Consider the following 18,120-nt stretch of genomic DNA (forward strand, 5'->3'; position numbering starts at 1 on the left):
CAATTATAAAAAAGTTAAAATTATAAATTTCATATTATGTTCTAAATAAAGTAGAAATAACATTCTACGAAGTAGAAAACTAAATCTACTTTTTTCATTGAATTACGAAGTTTAGAATATGTGATCTACGTAAATAGAAGTATTCTAAAAATATTTAGAATACACATTCCGCGCTTAACCTATCGTTCTAAAATCTTTAGAAATCAAAATCTACACATTAATATAAATCTAAAACACGTAGAGACCGACTTCTATAGATTTACTATAAATCTAAAACATGTAGAAATCAAAATCTAAACATTACTATAATTCTAAAAAACTGTAGAAACCGATTTCTACATATTAGTTGTATTCTACGGATAAGAAATCAGTTCCTAAAAATATGGAAACAAAATATTTGGGAATATTCACTTTTATATTTTGAAAAAAAATCGATTTTTTTTAAAAATAAAAAAACGAAAAAGGAACAAAAAAATAAAAAAAAAACAAAAAAGGAATAAAAAATTACAATTTTAAGGGCATTACTGCTATTTTGAAAAATATTAGTCCAATGGGACATAAAGTAGTATAGATTAGTATAAAGGGACATAGTTACTATTTTTTTGCTCTAAAAAACAATTTTCCCAAGTTTTTTTTACTGATGAAAACGATATATGAGAAAAGGAAAGCTTTTTTTTTTTAAAAGGAAAGCCTTAGCTAAAAGAAGATTGTTCTTTGTTAAATGTTAAAGACCTTTTTTTGGGAAAAATCTTTTTTTATTTAAATCAAAACTAAAATATTGTTCAGACGCAAAATCTACTAAATATGAAAATGGAAATATAATCTTTTCGTGATTATCACATCAGCGTTTAAAAATGACGCATGTCTTGTGTAAAATAACAGTTCAACTTTTTTATAGTTTTTTTTTAAATTGATAACCCTTATGGATTGATCCAGACAGTATTGGAAGGAATACATTTAATGGTAAAGAGTGAAATAGTCCAAAATCATATTATACTGTCTGACTCAAATTTAGAGTATATTTTGACTAATACCACAAAATAGATACGATCCATCATCTTAACCATCTTAATCGAAATCTAAATCAAACTAATAAAATAATGACAATTTAGTTTCCAAGAGAAATCAGATCCAAAACCAATATGTATACATACCAAACCTCCCCCAAAAATTATCAGTAAGCAACTAGTTAATTTTTCTATAGTTTCTCATCTTTCATGTTTGCATTCCTCGTAGAACTAAGTTATTACTCGATAACTTAAACTGAAGATCCGCACTAATCATCAATTTTTATATGAGCATTGTACATTAAAAATTCAATTGGTGATCGATTGATTAACGAAATGAATGGAAAATTTTGAAAAAAAATTCATTTCAAGAATTGAATGAAAAAAATGATAAAGGGAATAATGTAGAAAAAATTTAAACAAATGGGAACTCACCTTTCTTAAAAAAATTTCTTCACCTCTTTCATTGCAAAAAAAAAAAAAATTATTAACCACAATTCTATTTCTATGCTAAGAGTTTGTCATTCCTGAAATCCATATTATCTTGCCCTGAACTTCTTGTTAATCTCTGTACCACTATTTTTTGTCGATTCAATATCTTCCCTGTAAACCCATTTAGAAATATATGAGTTTGGAACAGACCATGACGTAACTATTTGGAAATTATCAGATTAATCATTCTATCATTAGTGCAAGTAAGTAAAAAAAAAAAAGCAAATTTGATTTCAGAATTCTTCAAAGAATATTACAAACGAAATTTCTAAGTTCAACGCTTTGCTTGCTCCGCATGTAAATCTGATGGAGAAGTTTAGTGAACTAAACTTAAGTACAACTGCAAGTTTGCACCAGCTAGGTAATAAGAGATAAATCATTTTGTATATCGCTACTTACAAAAATGGGGTTATTGGGTCTTTTGTGGTAACACACTTGCAGACACCTAATGATCAACTTATTTATAACTCAACGGCAACTCAAGTCCGTGAAGATGTCATTATTCGTTGACATATTACTATTTTCAGATTGGGATCGGTCCCTAGTGAAAGCAGGAGCCCTAGGTAAAGGAATGATGATAGTCTCACTGCCAAGCCAAACTATTACAGAACTCATAGTTGGTCTCTTTGCCGCATTCTCCTGAACGCACAATAAACCAATCTGGATCAACTTGATGATCTCGTTTCTCGGATTTTTCATCAGTAAAGGATCAATAACGGTCTCAGGCTTTCCTTCAACCCACCTCTTCCATGTCTGTACCAAGAAAGATATATTCTTACTTTCTTTACATGTGTTATAAGTAAAAGAAATGAACCAAGACATGTGAGGAAGCTTACAAAAGCTGCAAGTCCTTCTCCTTCGAAACTATTGTTTCTTTCACCACTAATCATCTCTAGAAGCATAACACCGAAGCTAAAAACGTCGGATTTAGTGGAGATTTGCCCATGATTCAGGTATTCCGGAGCCATATATCCACTGCATACATTAATTGATGAATGTTAGAGCATTTATATTTTTTTCTTCAAGTTTGATTAATATGTTCTTACCGGGTTCCAGCTATTCGTCTTGTTTCAGCTCGAGTCTCATCAGCTTCGAACAACCTCGCAGTCCCAAAGTCTGCAACTTTAGGGTTCATCTCTGCATCTAAAAGGATGTTGCTTGCCTTCAAGTCTCTATGAATAATCTTCAACTGCGAATCTTCATGGAGATAAAGTAGACCTCGAGCAACGCCTTCTATAATCTTGAACCTCACCTCCCATGTAAGAAGTGAACGCTTCGCCTTATCTGCTTAAAGAAAACAGTCTCTATTGATAAAAAGAACTTCCAGATGTATAGTAACAAAAATGGAGTATCTCAATAAAACTCACCAAAGATAAAATGATCAAGACTAGAATTCGGCACGAGCTCATAGACAAGAATCTCTTCATCTCCTTCATGACAGAACCCAAGAAGCTTAACCAAGTTCTTATGTTGGAGTCTTGTCAAGAGCGAGACCTCATTCTTAAACTCTGTATCTCCTTGTCCTGAACCACTTACTAATCTCTTCACCGCTATCTCCTGTCCGTTCGGTAAAATCCCCTGAAATCAGTCATCTCGCATTAAAATTATTGACCCATATCAAAATTTGACAAGAATTATTAGTTTTTTTTTTGTGTGAATGTTTTTTTACCTTGTAGACAGTTCCAAATCCACCTTGACCAAGTTTATTTTCAGGTGAAAATTCATTGGTTGCAGAGAGTATCATGCCAAGATCAAACCGCGACATAGATTGTCCATCAGAATCAAAGCATTCTGAAAATACCACAAAATATTAAACGTTTATTCTACCAAAAAAGAAGTAAACTTCACTGCTGCAAACTAACAGCTTACCGTTGATGTTTTTATTATAGGCCTTTCTCCTCTGATCAAAGATGATGAAAAGACCAACAAATACGAAGACGTTAATAACCGTAGGAACAACAATTATCGCTATAGTTCCATTGCCAATCCTTTTTCCTGCCAAAAAAGAAAAAGAAAAAAGTATTTCCTTAAGATATAGTATTATGTGCAATATGTAAATTAAATAATTACACTGAAATCATTGTTCAATTTATTTAGGAAATTCTTTGTTAGAGATTTATACTGCGTTTCTTATGTATTCAATTTAAGAAATCATATACTCTCTCCGTTTCACAAATATATATATTTTTAGTATTTTTACACATATTAAGAAAACACATTAAACTAACATGATAAATGTATCGTTTTATGTAATTTTCAATTTTCAATAATTTTTAACCAATAGTAATTCAATAAAGTCAATTAATTTTCTTGAAGTTTACAATTTTTTCATAAAAACACAAAAATACATCTTTGTGAAATAAACTTTTTTTTTTAAAAGTCTATCATTAAAAAACGGAGGAAGTATTAAATTTGAAAATAAATGCTAGAAACAAGGAATAGTTATTATTTTAAAAGCATTCTACTGTAAATAAATTGAAAGCTTAACGAATATTTCTTATTTGTACTTTTATTTTAATAGTATAGATTATTGATAATTGGACTGACTATATCTCATCATATATTAACTAATGATTTTTCCAACTACTGAAAAGAGCCTTCATTCATTAACACGTCGCTAGCTAAAACTTGGATAATTGTATGAACAACATCCACAGAAATGCCCCACATCAAGTGGTTCTAATAATATGTAAGTTTCATGAGCTTCCAGTTTAAAATCAATCGGCTATAAATAGATTAGCCATATCTCTTTTCTATATTAGTTAATTATTTTCAACTATTAATGTGGAACTTTATTCACTAATTAACATCATCAATTTGCAACCTAAGCATACTCGTTTAGGTTCAATTATTTCAGATATTCGGGTTTAGGGGTTACTTGTTTCGGTATTTTACATCATTAGGCCGGTTCGGTTCATATCCTCTCTGGTTAAGGTTGGCTTCGAGTATCCATGCGGGTTCAACTTTTTTTTTTTTGTCTTTTCGTATTAATTCAGGTATTTTACACAAAATATTTATTAAGTACACAAAGTCAAAGTAAAAAAAGAACTTAATCTAAAGCATATAAACTTGAATAATGTATGACCAAAATCAAAAATAAAAATGAATCTGGCTATTTTACTTACTTTTAAAAGTTTTGAATATTTATTTTGTGTACTTTGGATTTTTGTGTAATTATTCAGGTTTGGGTTTGTTTTTTTGTACTTTTAAGATTTTTAGATTTTCAGATATTTTTTCGACTTCAGGTAATATCGGTTATCTGAACTAGTGTATAAAATGATCCAATCATGTATTGTTACAGTTAGGGTCGGGTTCGATTCAGATTTTTTATCGGGTTTGGCTTCAGATTTTGGGTCCGACTTTTATGCCTGACCCTATTGCAACCAACAAATGAAAATTATGTGACTAACAAGATAAGCTAACTTTTAATTTACCTTTCTTGTCATTCTCAGGTTGTGAGACCGTGTCTCCTTGAGGAAGAGTAGTAGCACGACTAACCATAGAAACTCTTGTCATATTCTCAGAAGATCCAGGAATAAAATAAAGATCCCATCGGAAGTAACAGCTCGGAAGCCGACCTGCACCGCCCTGGCTTCCCCAATTATTGTTTTGAAAGTTCAACACACACTGGCTAAGACATTTGTTGCACTCACTAGATAAAATGTCAGGAGTGCATTGCATCATCATGTAAACATTTGCAAATTCTGTGAACTCTGCTCTTACGACGCTATAGAACTTGAGCACAACTGATGAATTTTCAGGAGCTGAAGTAGCAGACTGCATTGTTAGGTTAGTCAGTGCTTCCCATTCTCGTCGAAAAAGCTTAAGGCTCTTAGGTTCCTCTATGTTTAAAGGATTATCTGACAAAGTAGGTGGGAAAAGCTCGAGTTTCGCAGAAACAGAATGATTAGCGTACCGTACAAGGCAAGAAACATTGTCATTGTCTCTAGTGGTCCACCTGAAAGATTTCATTCGATTTGGGCATCTTTGTTGCGATTCTTGAATCGCTTGCTCCACGCAGCTCACACAAGCTTGCTTCTTGTAGCCTCGTCCACAAAGGGCAAGACCGTAAACTTTGTTGGAGCCTTCTCCGGTTGAAGTGTTGTAGAAGCCGTCATTAGCGGTGACGTTACTTGCAAGAGAAGAGAAAAGAGAGTTAAGGTTTTCGCTGTAAGTGCTGTTAACGGCAAATAAGCTGCCTTCACAATCTGCTTCAACGTCTACAAAAGTTAGGAGAAGTAAGCAAGAGAAGAGAATTACATCACACAATTTTCTCATTTTGGTTCAATTTTTTTCTTTAATTCATGTGGTCATTGCCAAGAAATAGGCTATATAGGATAAAATATTTGCCTAGTTTATGGGTCGTAATTGGCAACGATGCCCAAGTTGGTCCAAAAGTAGTCATGATTTATAATGAATAACTAGATTTTGACCCGCGCTTTGAAAGCGCGGGTTTATTATTATTATTTTTTCAGTTGACAAATATTTAGTAAATGTCATATTTTCCTATATTTGTGTTTTATTTTATAAAAGACTTAAAAATTTTATCTTTATTTATCGATTTCATTTTAAATGACTATTTATGTTAAAAAAAAATAAACTTTATTTTTAATGAATTAAGTTGGTATAACTCTGATAAATTAATTTTATTATGGGATTAATATTTTAATTAAAAAATTATATATTTTTAATAAAGATTTATACTTTTCGATAAAAAAATTCAATTATTTTTATGAATGCTTAAATTATATTAAGAAAAGAAAAAATAATAATTAAGAATAGTTGAAAAAAAATTATTTGAACTTGGACTCAATGGCCCAAAGGAAAAAAAAAGGTGAGAATTGAATCTGATTTTTTAATAGGCCCAAATGGCCCAAGAGAGATTTGATTTGGGCTGGATCCAAAAATAATGACCCAATATAGATTTGTTATTAATATTACTTAATTGCCCTTAATGAAACATGCAATGTTAGTGAAGGAAACATGCCCCTAAGGTAATTATGACAATAGGATCCTGCTTTAATAGTATAGATGATAAATTTAAAACCATGGGCTCTTTCCTCTTTACAGAAGATACGTGGTAATGGTTTCGCGTCTCACTACAACTGGCTTTATTTTATTGTATCTATTGATTCTATTAATGTTACATGACATGATGCAATAGATAATAAACTTATAATAATTTCTCATTCGTGGCCTACAGTAGTGTAATGATTATTTTAAAATTGGAATTTCAAAAAAACTATAATCAGATTTGGAAAAAAAATATGAATCTAGGATCTGATTAGCTGATGCTATATTTTTAGTTTCTTGCCGTAGAATATAGGAACTGAGTTTGATTGTAAAATTTTGTGGCTGTAAATTTTTTTTTGACTGCCCACAACAACTACAGCTCTAACTAATCAGTCTGGAACTTATATTGTTGATAAAAAAAATAGTATCATATTAATTTTTTATTTTTATGAATTAATTATCATGTTAGTTGAAGATATGCATCTTTTGTTTGGTGAAATTTAGATGCTTTCTTTGCTTACAGATTTTTTTTATGTTCTTTATGAAATATGAAGTAATATACTAATATATTCGTTAGAATCGTATTAACGAAATAGCATAGGAACTATAATAAGGATATGTACTAAAAATGTTTAAATTTGTGAAACAGGAAATCGGGAGGAAAATGTCTTTGGTGGGGTCGGAGTTGGTTTATCGAGGTTCTGCAGTTTGGCTAAGGTTTTTGGAAAATAATGTATAATTTATATATAGGTTCATGCATCCGAAAGGAAGCAGCCTGAGATCTTCATGGAAGACGACCAGTACATAATTTCGCAGATGCGGCGAAGTGCGGACTATTTTTTAAAGTTTTTTTTTTTTTGCTTCACATTATTTAAGAGTTTGACCCGTTGTGAGCCTTTTTCTAGAAAATAGTATATTGAGGTATATTAAATGGATGTATAAGTTTTTGAGCTTTCAAATACAAAATACAAATGGTATATCTTTCCCCATTTCACAGTGTAAATGTAAAAATATTTAGAGATGTAAAAATAAAATGTTTTAAAAATTTCCTAACTCCTTAATTTTTAAGAGATGTTTGGAATGAGAGCACCACCAACGGTGAAGTTCTAAAAATCAGTATATAAATCATTAAATAATATTATAACATAATAACAAAATTGATTAAAGTTTATTTTGTTTCTAAATAATAAGCTATTTATATCATGACACATGGTAACAAAAGTTTTATAACGGTTTCTGAAAATACCATGCATATTAGAGAAACATTATCACTGTCCTTAACACTATCCTTAACCTCTAATTATTATTTTTTAAAACAAAAGTGAGTTAGAGACGAAGTTTTCGTTTGTTAATTAGTAGACGTTTAATGCGCGTCCTTAAGAACACGCATCGCAACCCGAGAGGAAGACCGAATCGGGAGAGTTACAACGCATGAAGTATCGACTTCATTTTCTTCGTCTATCTTCTCTCCTTTTCTGGCGACGGCGATTGCAGGAGACGACACCGACCTCGACACCGCGTTCTTTGATCTCGGTTACAATCGCCACCTCTCTGCGTATCGCATCTCTTCTCCCTCACTTCTCTGATTTATCCGCCGAATCGCGATATGCTTCTCTCAATCGAATCGATTGTAAACAAGGTAAGCTTACTCCTCTGTACCTCGTTGTGAGATTCAATGTTTTCAATGCTTAATGTTATATGTTTTATATAAAACTTATCTTTTACATTTATTTTAGTTATTAAAATAAAAAATCAAAATTTTCTAAAGACTCATAAAAGTCCTTACCAATAATCAACAAAAATTCAAAAGTCCTTAACTTTGTCCTTAAACCCTAAAGTAATCAATAATAATGCTAAGGACTTAATTTGGGTCCCTCCTATAATGATGCTCTTAGGCCATGTTTATCGGCGTCCGCGAGTTGGGTCCTTGGGTATTTTTGGCCCAAAAATAAATAACAAATGGGCAATATTAAGGCGGACGTGCCTTAACTAAGGTCGACCTATTCGCGTCCTTCCTTGGCACGTGTCGGCTGGATACGAAGCGGAGAAGCGGAGGAGGGGAAACACGGGTTTCCCTTTCATTTTCGATATACAATTGTTTCTCTTTTTCCTCGACGGCGACGCTGGCGATAAAGGAGACCGACGGTTTTATCTCCTACTCGCGACGAAATTCTCAGCTCATTCCCCGCCGATTCCCCTCCGGTAGCTCCTCTCGAATCTCCCACCTCAATCTTCTCCGATTCGAATCTACAAACCGAGGATTTCATCCCTCTTCTCACCCGCATCTCTCCCGAAGACGTCAGCAGATTCTCAGGAGATTCCCACTCCCGAAGCCGTCACCACAGTTCAATCAAAAACGTTAGTCTTTCTTTGGATTCTCGATCTACTTCTAAAATATTTGAAATTTTCTAATTAAATGAATAATATTGTATTTTCTTATTAGTTATTCAATTTATATTGGGTTTATCTATTATTGTTTAAAAGCAAAAAAAATAAACTTAAGGACCAACTAAAAGTCCCACTAATAATCTGAAAATTTAACCAAAGTCCTTCTAATTGTCCTAAACTACAAATATGATTAAAAAACTCTAGGGACTTGGTTTTTGGTCCTACTGATAAACATGGCCTTACCCTCCTCACACTCTCTTTCTTTATGATATTATTTTAATATTTTTTTTTTTTTAGGGCCCTATGAAAAAGCAACCGTTGAACATGCTCATAAAAGACCTCGAAATTCAAAAAGTTTTGACTGGGTCTGATCTTCATGATCTCATTGAAGCTGTAATGAAGCAATCATAATGGCCAAGATTCCGGGCGATTCTACTAAGAATAAGTGTACGCTGTGCTGCTTTTTCTTCGTTGGCCTTTGAAACAGAGTCCTCATCATCAAATAGAATTGCGCGAGAATAGCTAAGACCAGCTTTGCTACACTTGCAGATTTTCAGAGAAGCAGCCCTTATTCACACATAAAACTTTTTAAGATAGTGTTTATATGTTTTTTCTCTGAGCAAGCTTTTTGTATTCAAACTCACCTTTGGTTGATTCAATATCATCTTGCAGTCGTTAAAAAAAAGCGATGTTACACCATTTCCAATATTTCCGATACTAGGAAATTTTTCTTAAAATAGAGAAACTATGAAATAAAAATTTGTTATTATTCAATGTAATTATCTATTTATTTCCTTTAAAAAGAATATTCTAAATAAATTTTATTTTATTTTAAAACTAATAATTTTTATTTTATGAAATTTAAAATTAAACCATATTAATACCTTTTAGATTTTTCAAAGTTTCATTATATTATGATATTATTTAAACTAAAGCTTTTTTAAAAAGACTTTACGTAAATAACAATGTGATTTTATTTTCAAAAATTTATATTAGAGAAAAAAATCATTCCTTTATTTTAAGATATAAATAGGGATATACTCGCAGCAAAAGAAAACATGAACATACACTGAAGTAGATTTTTCTTTAAAAGATGTTGAAAAAAGAAACATGTTGAAAATGATCTTAGAGAGAATCTTTTATGCTAGAGAATCTCCTCAATTTTCCATGGCTTAAATAGGAAACAATTTCGCTAATGAAAAACTCTTCATCTCTTTCATTGCAGAAACAAAGCTTAGCCATATTAGTAAAAAAAAAAAAAAAGCTTAGCCATAATTAATGTTTGACTATTGCCAGAAGTAACACCTCATTCCATATCTCCTTGCCCTGAACTTCTTGTTAATCTTGTACACATCCAAATTCACTTAGGCCAAGTTTCTTTTCATGAGAGAGGTCAGGGATATTAAATTCATTCTGAATCAAAAATTATGACATAAATTAACCAGTATTTGGACTATAGGACTCTGGACACTGAAGTCAAAGTTGTGTTTGGATCGACTAAAAATTCAAATTTTCCTTTGAACTCTTTATTTAGTTCAGAGCGTTTAATCTTTCCTCATTTGAAAATATCTTTTCCTCCTCTTGAGTGGTGGCTACTTACAGACTACATTGCAATAATATTATTAAAGGAAACTCTAGACCTATCTTCGTTTTCTCTCAACTCTGTCTTCCTTTTTCATACAACAAATAAATCAAAGAGGAAAACAAAGCACTGAGCAAATGAAAAAGAGCAACAATCAATGAACAAAACAAACATATGAATCAAATAAGCAAGTAATATATTCTCTGTATGGGTTTCTAGAACTTGTGATTGTATCTACTTGTAATAAGAATATTTTGTACTACCTTATAAACAACATACTGATTAATAAATTTAAAGTCAACGAGAACTCAACTCCGTGCAGACATTGCTGATTGACATTATCCCATCTTCAGATTGGGATTGATTACTCGTGAAAGCAGGAGCCTTAGGTAAAGGAACTTTAATTGTCTCACTGCGAAGCCAAACTATTACAGAGCTCATTGTTGGTCTCTTTGATGCATTTTCTTGGACACACAATAAACCAATCTGGATCAACTTAATGATCTCGTTACTCGGATTCTCTACCAAGAAAGGATCAATTATGATTTCAGGCCTTCCTTCAACCCATCTCTTCCATGCCTAAACCACATAAAATAAAAGATATGTTCTTACTTTCTCTACATATGTTAGAAGATACAAACCAAGAAGACTACTGCTATGTGAAGAAACTTACAAAAGCTGCAATTCCTTCTCCTTCAAACCTCTTGTTTCTTTCACCACTTATCATCTCTAGAAGCATAACACCAAAGCTATATACATCAGATTTTGCTGAGATTTGCCCATGATTAACGTATTCAGGAGCCATATATCCACTGCATATATTCAACTTATAACTTTAATTAATTATGAGCATATTTATTTGTTTTAAAGATTGATTAATATGTTCTTACCGGGTACCAGCTATTCGTCTTGTTTCAGCTCGAGTCTCATCAGTGTTGAACAATCTAGCTGTCCCAAAGTCTGCAACTTTAGGGTTCATCTCAGCATCTAAAAGGATGTTGCTTGCCTTCAAGTCTCTATGAATAATCTTCAGCTGAGAGTCTTCATGGAGATAAAGAAGGCCTCTAGCAATGCCTTCTATAATTTTGCACCTCACCTCCCATGTAAGAAACGAACGCTTCTCTTCATCTGCAGAGTTCAAAGAAATATTGTATTGCTAAATGTTTCTATAACTATCCAAAATGGCGGCTGTCTTTTTAAGGCTCACCAAAGATAAAGTGATCAAGACTTGAGTTGGGGACAAACTCATAGACAAGAACCTCTTCGTCCCCTTCATTACAGAACCCAAGAAGCTTAACCAGATTCCTATGTTGGAGTCTTGTCAAGAGTGAAACCTCATTCTTAAACTCCATATCTCCTTGCCCTGAACCTTTTGTTAATCTCTTCACAGCTATCTCTTGGCCATTTGGCAATATCCCCTGAAACCGGTTCTCAAGACCTATTAAAGACCAATATTTGATAGAGAACTCATAATTATAGGAAAACAAAGAGTTATTGCTACCTTATAGACCGTACCAAATCCACCTTGGCCAAGCGTATTATCAGACGAGAAGTCATTGGTTGCCATTAAGATCATTCTCAGATCAAACCGTAACATAAGTTGACCATCAGAGTACTCTGCAGTACCAACTAAAAAAAAACAAGTCTTAGGGCGTTTGCATTGGGAGGTTCTCATGAGGTGTTCTCATCGTTAAACAAAAATCAAAGTAACAACAAGTGAAGAAAGAAAATATAATAGTTTTCATTAAAAAAAAGAATATAATAGAGTTCTCAAAGAAGAGCTTTTGAAAAACTCTTTAGAACACCAAATTTGTGTTCCAGAAAAAAGACCACCAAATAACACTTGTCAACTCTCAATTAATTTAATTTTATTTCAAGATTAAAATTAAAATTCAGCTAAATTAGATTATAACACTAATACCATTTTTGTTTGAGAACTTTAGAAGTGTTCTCATAAATAATAAGGCTCTTAACCCTCTTCATCTTGAGATTAATTGATGCAACAAACATGGTACATACCATTGATTATGTTGTTGAATTGTCTCCTCCGAGTATAGAGTTTGATGAGTCCAATAAACACTAAAATGTTAATCAAAGCAGGAACAACTATCGAGATAATTCCACCATTCCCAATGCTTCTTCCTGCAAATTATAACTAGTTTCTTTTGTATCATTTTACAGATTGTAAAATTCTGTCTCATTTGTTTTACCTTTATTGCCTTTTATAGAACTTTCCTTTGAAGGTGGCTGAGCCTGACCTTGACTTCCAGGAAGTACAGGAACTCTTGTTATATTATCAAAAGCACCATGGAAAGCATATAGATCCCACCTGAAAACACAGCTCGGACGACTAACCTCGCCGCCTTGTCTTCCCCAAAACTGTTTTTTAAAATATGTCCCGCTTTTTTCCAAACATATCTTGCAGTCTTGAGAAGTTATGTCAGGCGTGCATTGCATCAGCATGTATACATTTGGAAACTCCGTGAACTCGGCTTCTACAGCACTATAGTACTGAAGTACGGATATATTTTTAGCTTCCGTGGCAGCCTGGACTGTCCGATTAACTGTTGCTTCCCACTGTTTACTGAAAAGGGTCATGTCCTTGGATGGCTCCATAGTAAGTGGACTTGGGTATATGACAGCAGGTACAAGCTGGAAGTTCTTGAAAGTTGACTGGTTTGAGGTACGTACAAGACAAGAAACATGGTCTCCATCGTCATTGTCCCAATGGAACGAATTCATTCGGTTCGGGCAACTCGTTTGTATCTCCTGAGTCACTTTTTCGACACAACTGATACAAGCTTGTTGCTCGTAGCCTCTTGCGCAGAGGACAAGAGCGTAAACTCTGTTGGGATTCTTGCCGAGTGAGGCGTTGTAGAATCCACCATTGGCGACTACTTTTGAAGCAAGAGTAGAGAAGAGACTGTGACGATTCTGAAAGTAGCTGCTGTTACTGTTTAAGAAGCTTCCAGAACACCCAAGGGCGTGAACTTGTTCGAGGTCTTGAAGGACAAGAAGAAGAGAAGAAGCGAGGACGATAATCAAAGAAAAATATTTCACCATTTTTAATGTAAGATAACTTTTGTTTTTCTTGTATTTCTTCGTTATTGTTAAGAAGGAATCAATTTTAGACCGTTGTTATTCTTATAATGGGGGAGATGAGAAAATGTGTATTTCTTGATTTCCAAAGACTGAAAAAATGTGTATTGGTTGATTTTCAAAGATGGAAAAAATGCCCACGCGAAACTTCGAGGAAGACTGCAGATTTAAAGTACTAGTTTTAAGTCAACTTAGAAAGAAAACACAAACAAAATTCCATAAATCAGTAAACACTATCGCCTTATCAATGAGTTGAATAACAAAAAAAGTGAATAAGATATGGTATTCCGCCATCCCTTTTTCTGTATTTACCGTAAATAAAACGTTCATGTTTATGCATGGACTTGAATGTATACAGTAGTTAGGAGGAATTCTTAATAAGTTTCAGTTTGGTGTATAACGTATACGTGACGCATTATTATGAAAACGACTATGATGCAGGTTTATTTCGTTGATTTGAAGATGCAGTTTTTTGAGGATATATGCGTGTTGCTGAAGAAGCTGGAGCTAGGTATGTTGGAGTTTGTCTATTGTGATATACAATGTGGGATAGTTGAGTTTGGAAAAGAAAAAGGGAATATATTTAAAGACGAATGAATGTTTTCCATTAATAAAAAAAAAAATTGTTTGAAGAGGAAGTTCGTCATTATATTATATATATATATATATATATTTTTGCTTAGACTGCATCTGAAAAATTTAGATAACAAGTTCTGGTTTGGTATATACTAATATGTGCTGTGTGAGAAAAGAAAAAGACCTTCGAAAACAAAGAGACAGATTTCATTGTGTGCTTATGGTGTCGGTTTATGCTATACGGTGTGACATAGTATTTTATGGAGTGTGATGTTGACTTTGTGTTGTTGCGTTGGTGTTGACATATTTGTAACGGAATTGATCGTTGCTTAGTTTGTATGATCAAGTATGTTAGTGTTAACGTACTAGTTGGTGTCATTGATAAGCCTTAAGCGTTGATATACTTGATAATATACTTATAAAATTTGGAGGACAGAAGTTCAAACTCTAAGAGAAACTTTGCTTAGTATTGGATCATTCTAAAGAGTTTTTGTAATTGGAAAAACGCAGTAGTATTTCAAAAAAGGCTGTGACTGATTTACATGTTTGTAAAGTGGGTATATTTCTTTATTCTAATGAATTCGGAAAAAAATATTTTTTTTATTTAGGCAATTTTTTCAAATATCCATTTTTAAGTTTTTATCACAAAAATAATTTTCAAGGAGGAAAATGACCAAATATTTTGAAAATTTTAATTTTAATTTTTATTTTTTAAAATTTAAAACTATATCTTCAAAACAATGTCTTTTATCTCTAAACTCTAAGTCTAGATTAGTTAATCCTATGATATAAATGTATTTTTACTTTTTAATAGAAACAATTTTGGTCATTTTTCTCAGTGAGTGCTATTTTGTGAGAAAACTTAAAAGATTTATCTTAGAGAATTTCTCTTTTTATTTTCTATATTTTAGTCTAACCTTTTCTACTCTTTGAAGATTTGATCACCATAATTTTTTTAATTTTGTTAAATATACATAAATTTTAGTTAATTTCTCTTAGTAAATAACATTTTCTAACTATATTTTTAAAGTTTACTTAGGATTTGTTCCTGTAAAAAAATAATTGATTTTTTGAAGTATGACCTAAAATTTCTAGTCAAACAAAAAAATGACATATGTTTTTTTGAAACCTTTTCTTGCCTTATTCATCCTAGAAGTTTAAGTTAATCTTGAAAATGTCATTACTTCTTTTTCTTTTCGAAAATGAGTATTTTACCTTATCATCTCCATCTTCACCAAGTATTTACAACATTTTCATTGTCATCAATACACCAACCACCGTAAATAACCATTTTGAAGGTGCTAACACACTAAAGTTTCAAACTTTTCTCATTCTATCTCATTTCTTATGCTTACAAATCACATCTTTTTCTTTATCTCTCCAAATTCATCCAAAATACTAATGATTTTAATTCCAAATTATGTAAGGTTCATCGAGAATTGAAGGTCATGATTCTTGGTCATTAACGAGTTGGTAGGTATTCTGGTGAAGTTGTGGGTGATTGGAGAAACCACATAAGTCATCTAACGGGTTTAAAGTATGAAATCGTTATTTTTTTCAGATCTGTTCGCGAAGAAGACTTCTCTAGAAGTCTTCTAATCAATGCATAAATTAGTTTTGCAATTGATTTTTTGTGTGTGTTTTAACAAAGACTTTCGTAGAAGTCTTCTAACTTTCTTTTGTTAACAATTTTTTTTTGAAAATCCCAGAGAAAACTTCTCAAATAAACAAGTTTGTTTTGCGTTTGCCGAAATTTGTCAGAAATTTAACTTTTTATAGAAGAATTCTCGGGAATTCTTCTTAGAGAAAACTTATAAAGAAATTATCTGAAAGTTTTCTGGAAGTCTTCTCGATATCGAAAGAAGTCTGTGTGGGTTACTTTTGCAATTGAAAATTAATAGTAAAACATTTAATATTAATGATAAGACTTCTCAAGATGTCTCAAATTTTATTCCGGGTTTTGGTCAAACCTTTGGCTGGGAGGAAAGTCTTCTTTATAAAATCAAATATCTGACAAACTTCGGTCAATTGCAAAACTAACATGTTTATCCTAGAAGACTTCTCTGGCATTTAAAAAAAAAAATCAAATTCCAAGTTAAGCCAATATTTGCAAGGAAAACTTCTCAAGATTTTTTTCAGTAGAGTAGACTTCTTAACAAGTCCTACTTCATGAATTTTCAATTGCAAAAAATGACCTAAATAGAAGACTTCTTAAGAAGTGTTCTACGTAAAGCTTTATTAAACTTCAATTTTCTCCTAATTTTAAATGAATTTTTAATATTTTCTTGTTAATTCATGTTTATTAGTCAACTAGATGATAACTCGCGCACATGCGTGGAGTGAGTTTTTTATACTAATGTTTGTTCATTAAATGGTTTTAACGTATAATGAGGAATACAAATGTTGATCTCTTAAATGTATCATCGCTGTTGAATTATTAACGTATTACAACTCTTTTTAATTATTTTTAAGATTTCATATGCATAAAAAGAAATTAAGTTTTACGGCTGACACAAATCACCAAAACCAGATAAGCAACATCGATTGTAAAATGACGAAAATGAATTAGGTTGTCTGCTCTCAATTTGTTTACTATTGAATCCCCATAAGTAATTTTATTTTCTACCTCTATAAAATTGTGCTTGCGTTCTTGTTTATGTTTCACTGATATGAGTTTTGTTTTTTTTTTTAGCTTCTTCTATGAATTAGGTGAGTTACATAAGTGTCGATTTAAAAAGATGGACATCTGTAAAAATTAGTTCTATTCTTGGATACATATCTAAGAATCAAATTTTTGTAGAAAATCACCGGCAAACTCTATTCACATGTTAATGTTCAAATCTAATATATCAAACTGTTATAGAATATAAGTGAAGACTCGAAATATAAATTTCTGTCTAGTATATATTCAAAAGTTCGGTCTAGAAATCATCTAATTTTAGAAAAACAAAACAAATTACTTATTTTAGTAATCTACGATTTTGAGGTTTACTTACTTAAGAGTATATCGATAAATAAATAAATAAATATATATATAATAATAATACTAGTATATGTAAACTATATATAAACTAAGAACTTTTTGATTTATAAAATGATAAACCAGAAAATTTATAATAAGTAATTCAAATCTGTCATTATTATAATTATAATAGCTAAACAAAGTATTAGAGAGAAACAAATATTAGACGAATGATAAAATCATTTTTTCGAACAAACTCAAAAAGAGGTGATTGAAATCTTGTCATGATATTTCATTAAAAGATTTTTAGGAATAAAATCAAGCCTAAATTATTTAATCTGAATGAAATAATATCTATATATATATATACAGTACTTCTAATATTAAATATCACTTAAATTTGAAAAATTGTATTTTTGGGATTGTGAGGATCAAATAACATATTAGAAACCACTAATTTAAAAATAATTTGTAAACATAAAAGTATATACATTAGAGTAAGCACATAAATCAAAACCAATAGCTTTTATTAATTTACAATCAGGTTTTTGGTAAATAATTCAAAAAATCACTTTATTTACTTTATATGGTATAAAATTAAATTTTAGTGATATTGACATAGATATATAAGATATCTTAATATAAATATTTATTATTGATACTTCTTACTCATATGATTTTATTAACATTTTTATATTTGCTTTAACAAAAATTTAAACCGTTAATCACAAAATTTTTAATGTGAGATTTTTCAATACAAATTACAAAATTTAAATATTAAGATCTCAATAATTTTTCACTGCAAATTGAAATTAAAATATTTTTATATGTTTTATATAGTATATAGTTTAATTTAAATGATATTAAAACTGAAGTACCTTTTAGTACTATTTGGAAACATGAATAATAGTATAAATGAGAATTATTTGTAAACATGGATAGTAGTATAAAAAATAAAATATAGTGTCCTTTTAGTAATTTAATTAATATATTTACATTAA

The 18,120-nt window shown here is 31.2% G+C and overlaps 2 protein-coding genes across 2 annotated transcripts; both read right to left on the reverse strand.

Moving 5' to 3' along the window:
* Nucleotides 1-1,068: 1,068 nt before the first annotated feature.
* LOC103839828 (putative cysteine-rich receptor-like protein kinase 39) lies at nt 1,069-5,956 on the reverse strand. The gene is made up of 7 exons (XM_009116316.3): nt 4,934-5,956; nt 3,369-3,494; nt 3,169-3,290; nt 2,867-3,077; nt 2,546-2,783; nt 2,336-2,474; nt 1,069-2,252 (listed from the first exon to the last, which is right to left on the reverse strand). Exons 1-7 carry the CDS (start codon nt 5,775-5,777, stop codon nt 1,968-1,970), a joined length of 1,965 nt encoding a protein of 654 aa, XP_009114564.1. The 5' UTR covers nt 5,778-5,956; the 3' UTR covers nt 1,069-1,967.
* A 2,231-nt stretch (nt 5,957-8,187) lies between these two features.
* LOC103839830 (putative cysteine-rich receptor-like protein kinase 39) lies at nt 8,188-17,725 on the reverse strand. The gene is made up of 7 exons (XM_009116318.3): nt 12,693-17,725; nt 12,502-12,624; nt 11,984-12,111; nt 11,690-11,900; nt 11,373-11,610; nt 11,156-11,294; nt 8,188-11,061 (listed from the first exon to the last, which is right to left on the reverse strand). The coding sequence occupies exons 1-7, from the start codon at nt 13,543-13,545 to the stop codon at nt 10,780-10,782; spliced, it is 1,974 nt and encodes a 657-aa protein (XP_009114566.2). The 5' UTR covers nt 13,546-17,725; the 3' UTR covers nt 8,188-10,779.
* Between the last annotated feature and the right edge of the window lie 395 nt (nt 17,726-18,120).

This window comes from Brassica rapa, chromosome A09 (genome assembly GCF_000309985.2).
Source record: "Brassica rapa cultivar Chiifu-401-42 chromosome A09, CAAS_Brap_v3.01, whole genome shotgun sequence".
NCBI lineage: Eukaryota > Viridiplantae > Streptophyta > Magnoliopsida > Brassicales > Brassicaceae > Brassica > Brassica rapa.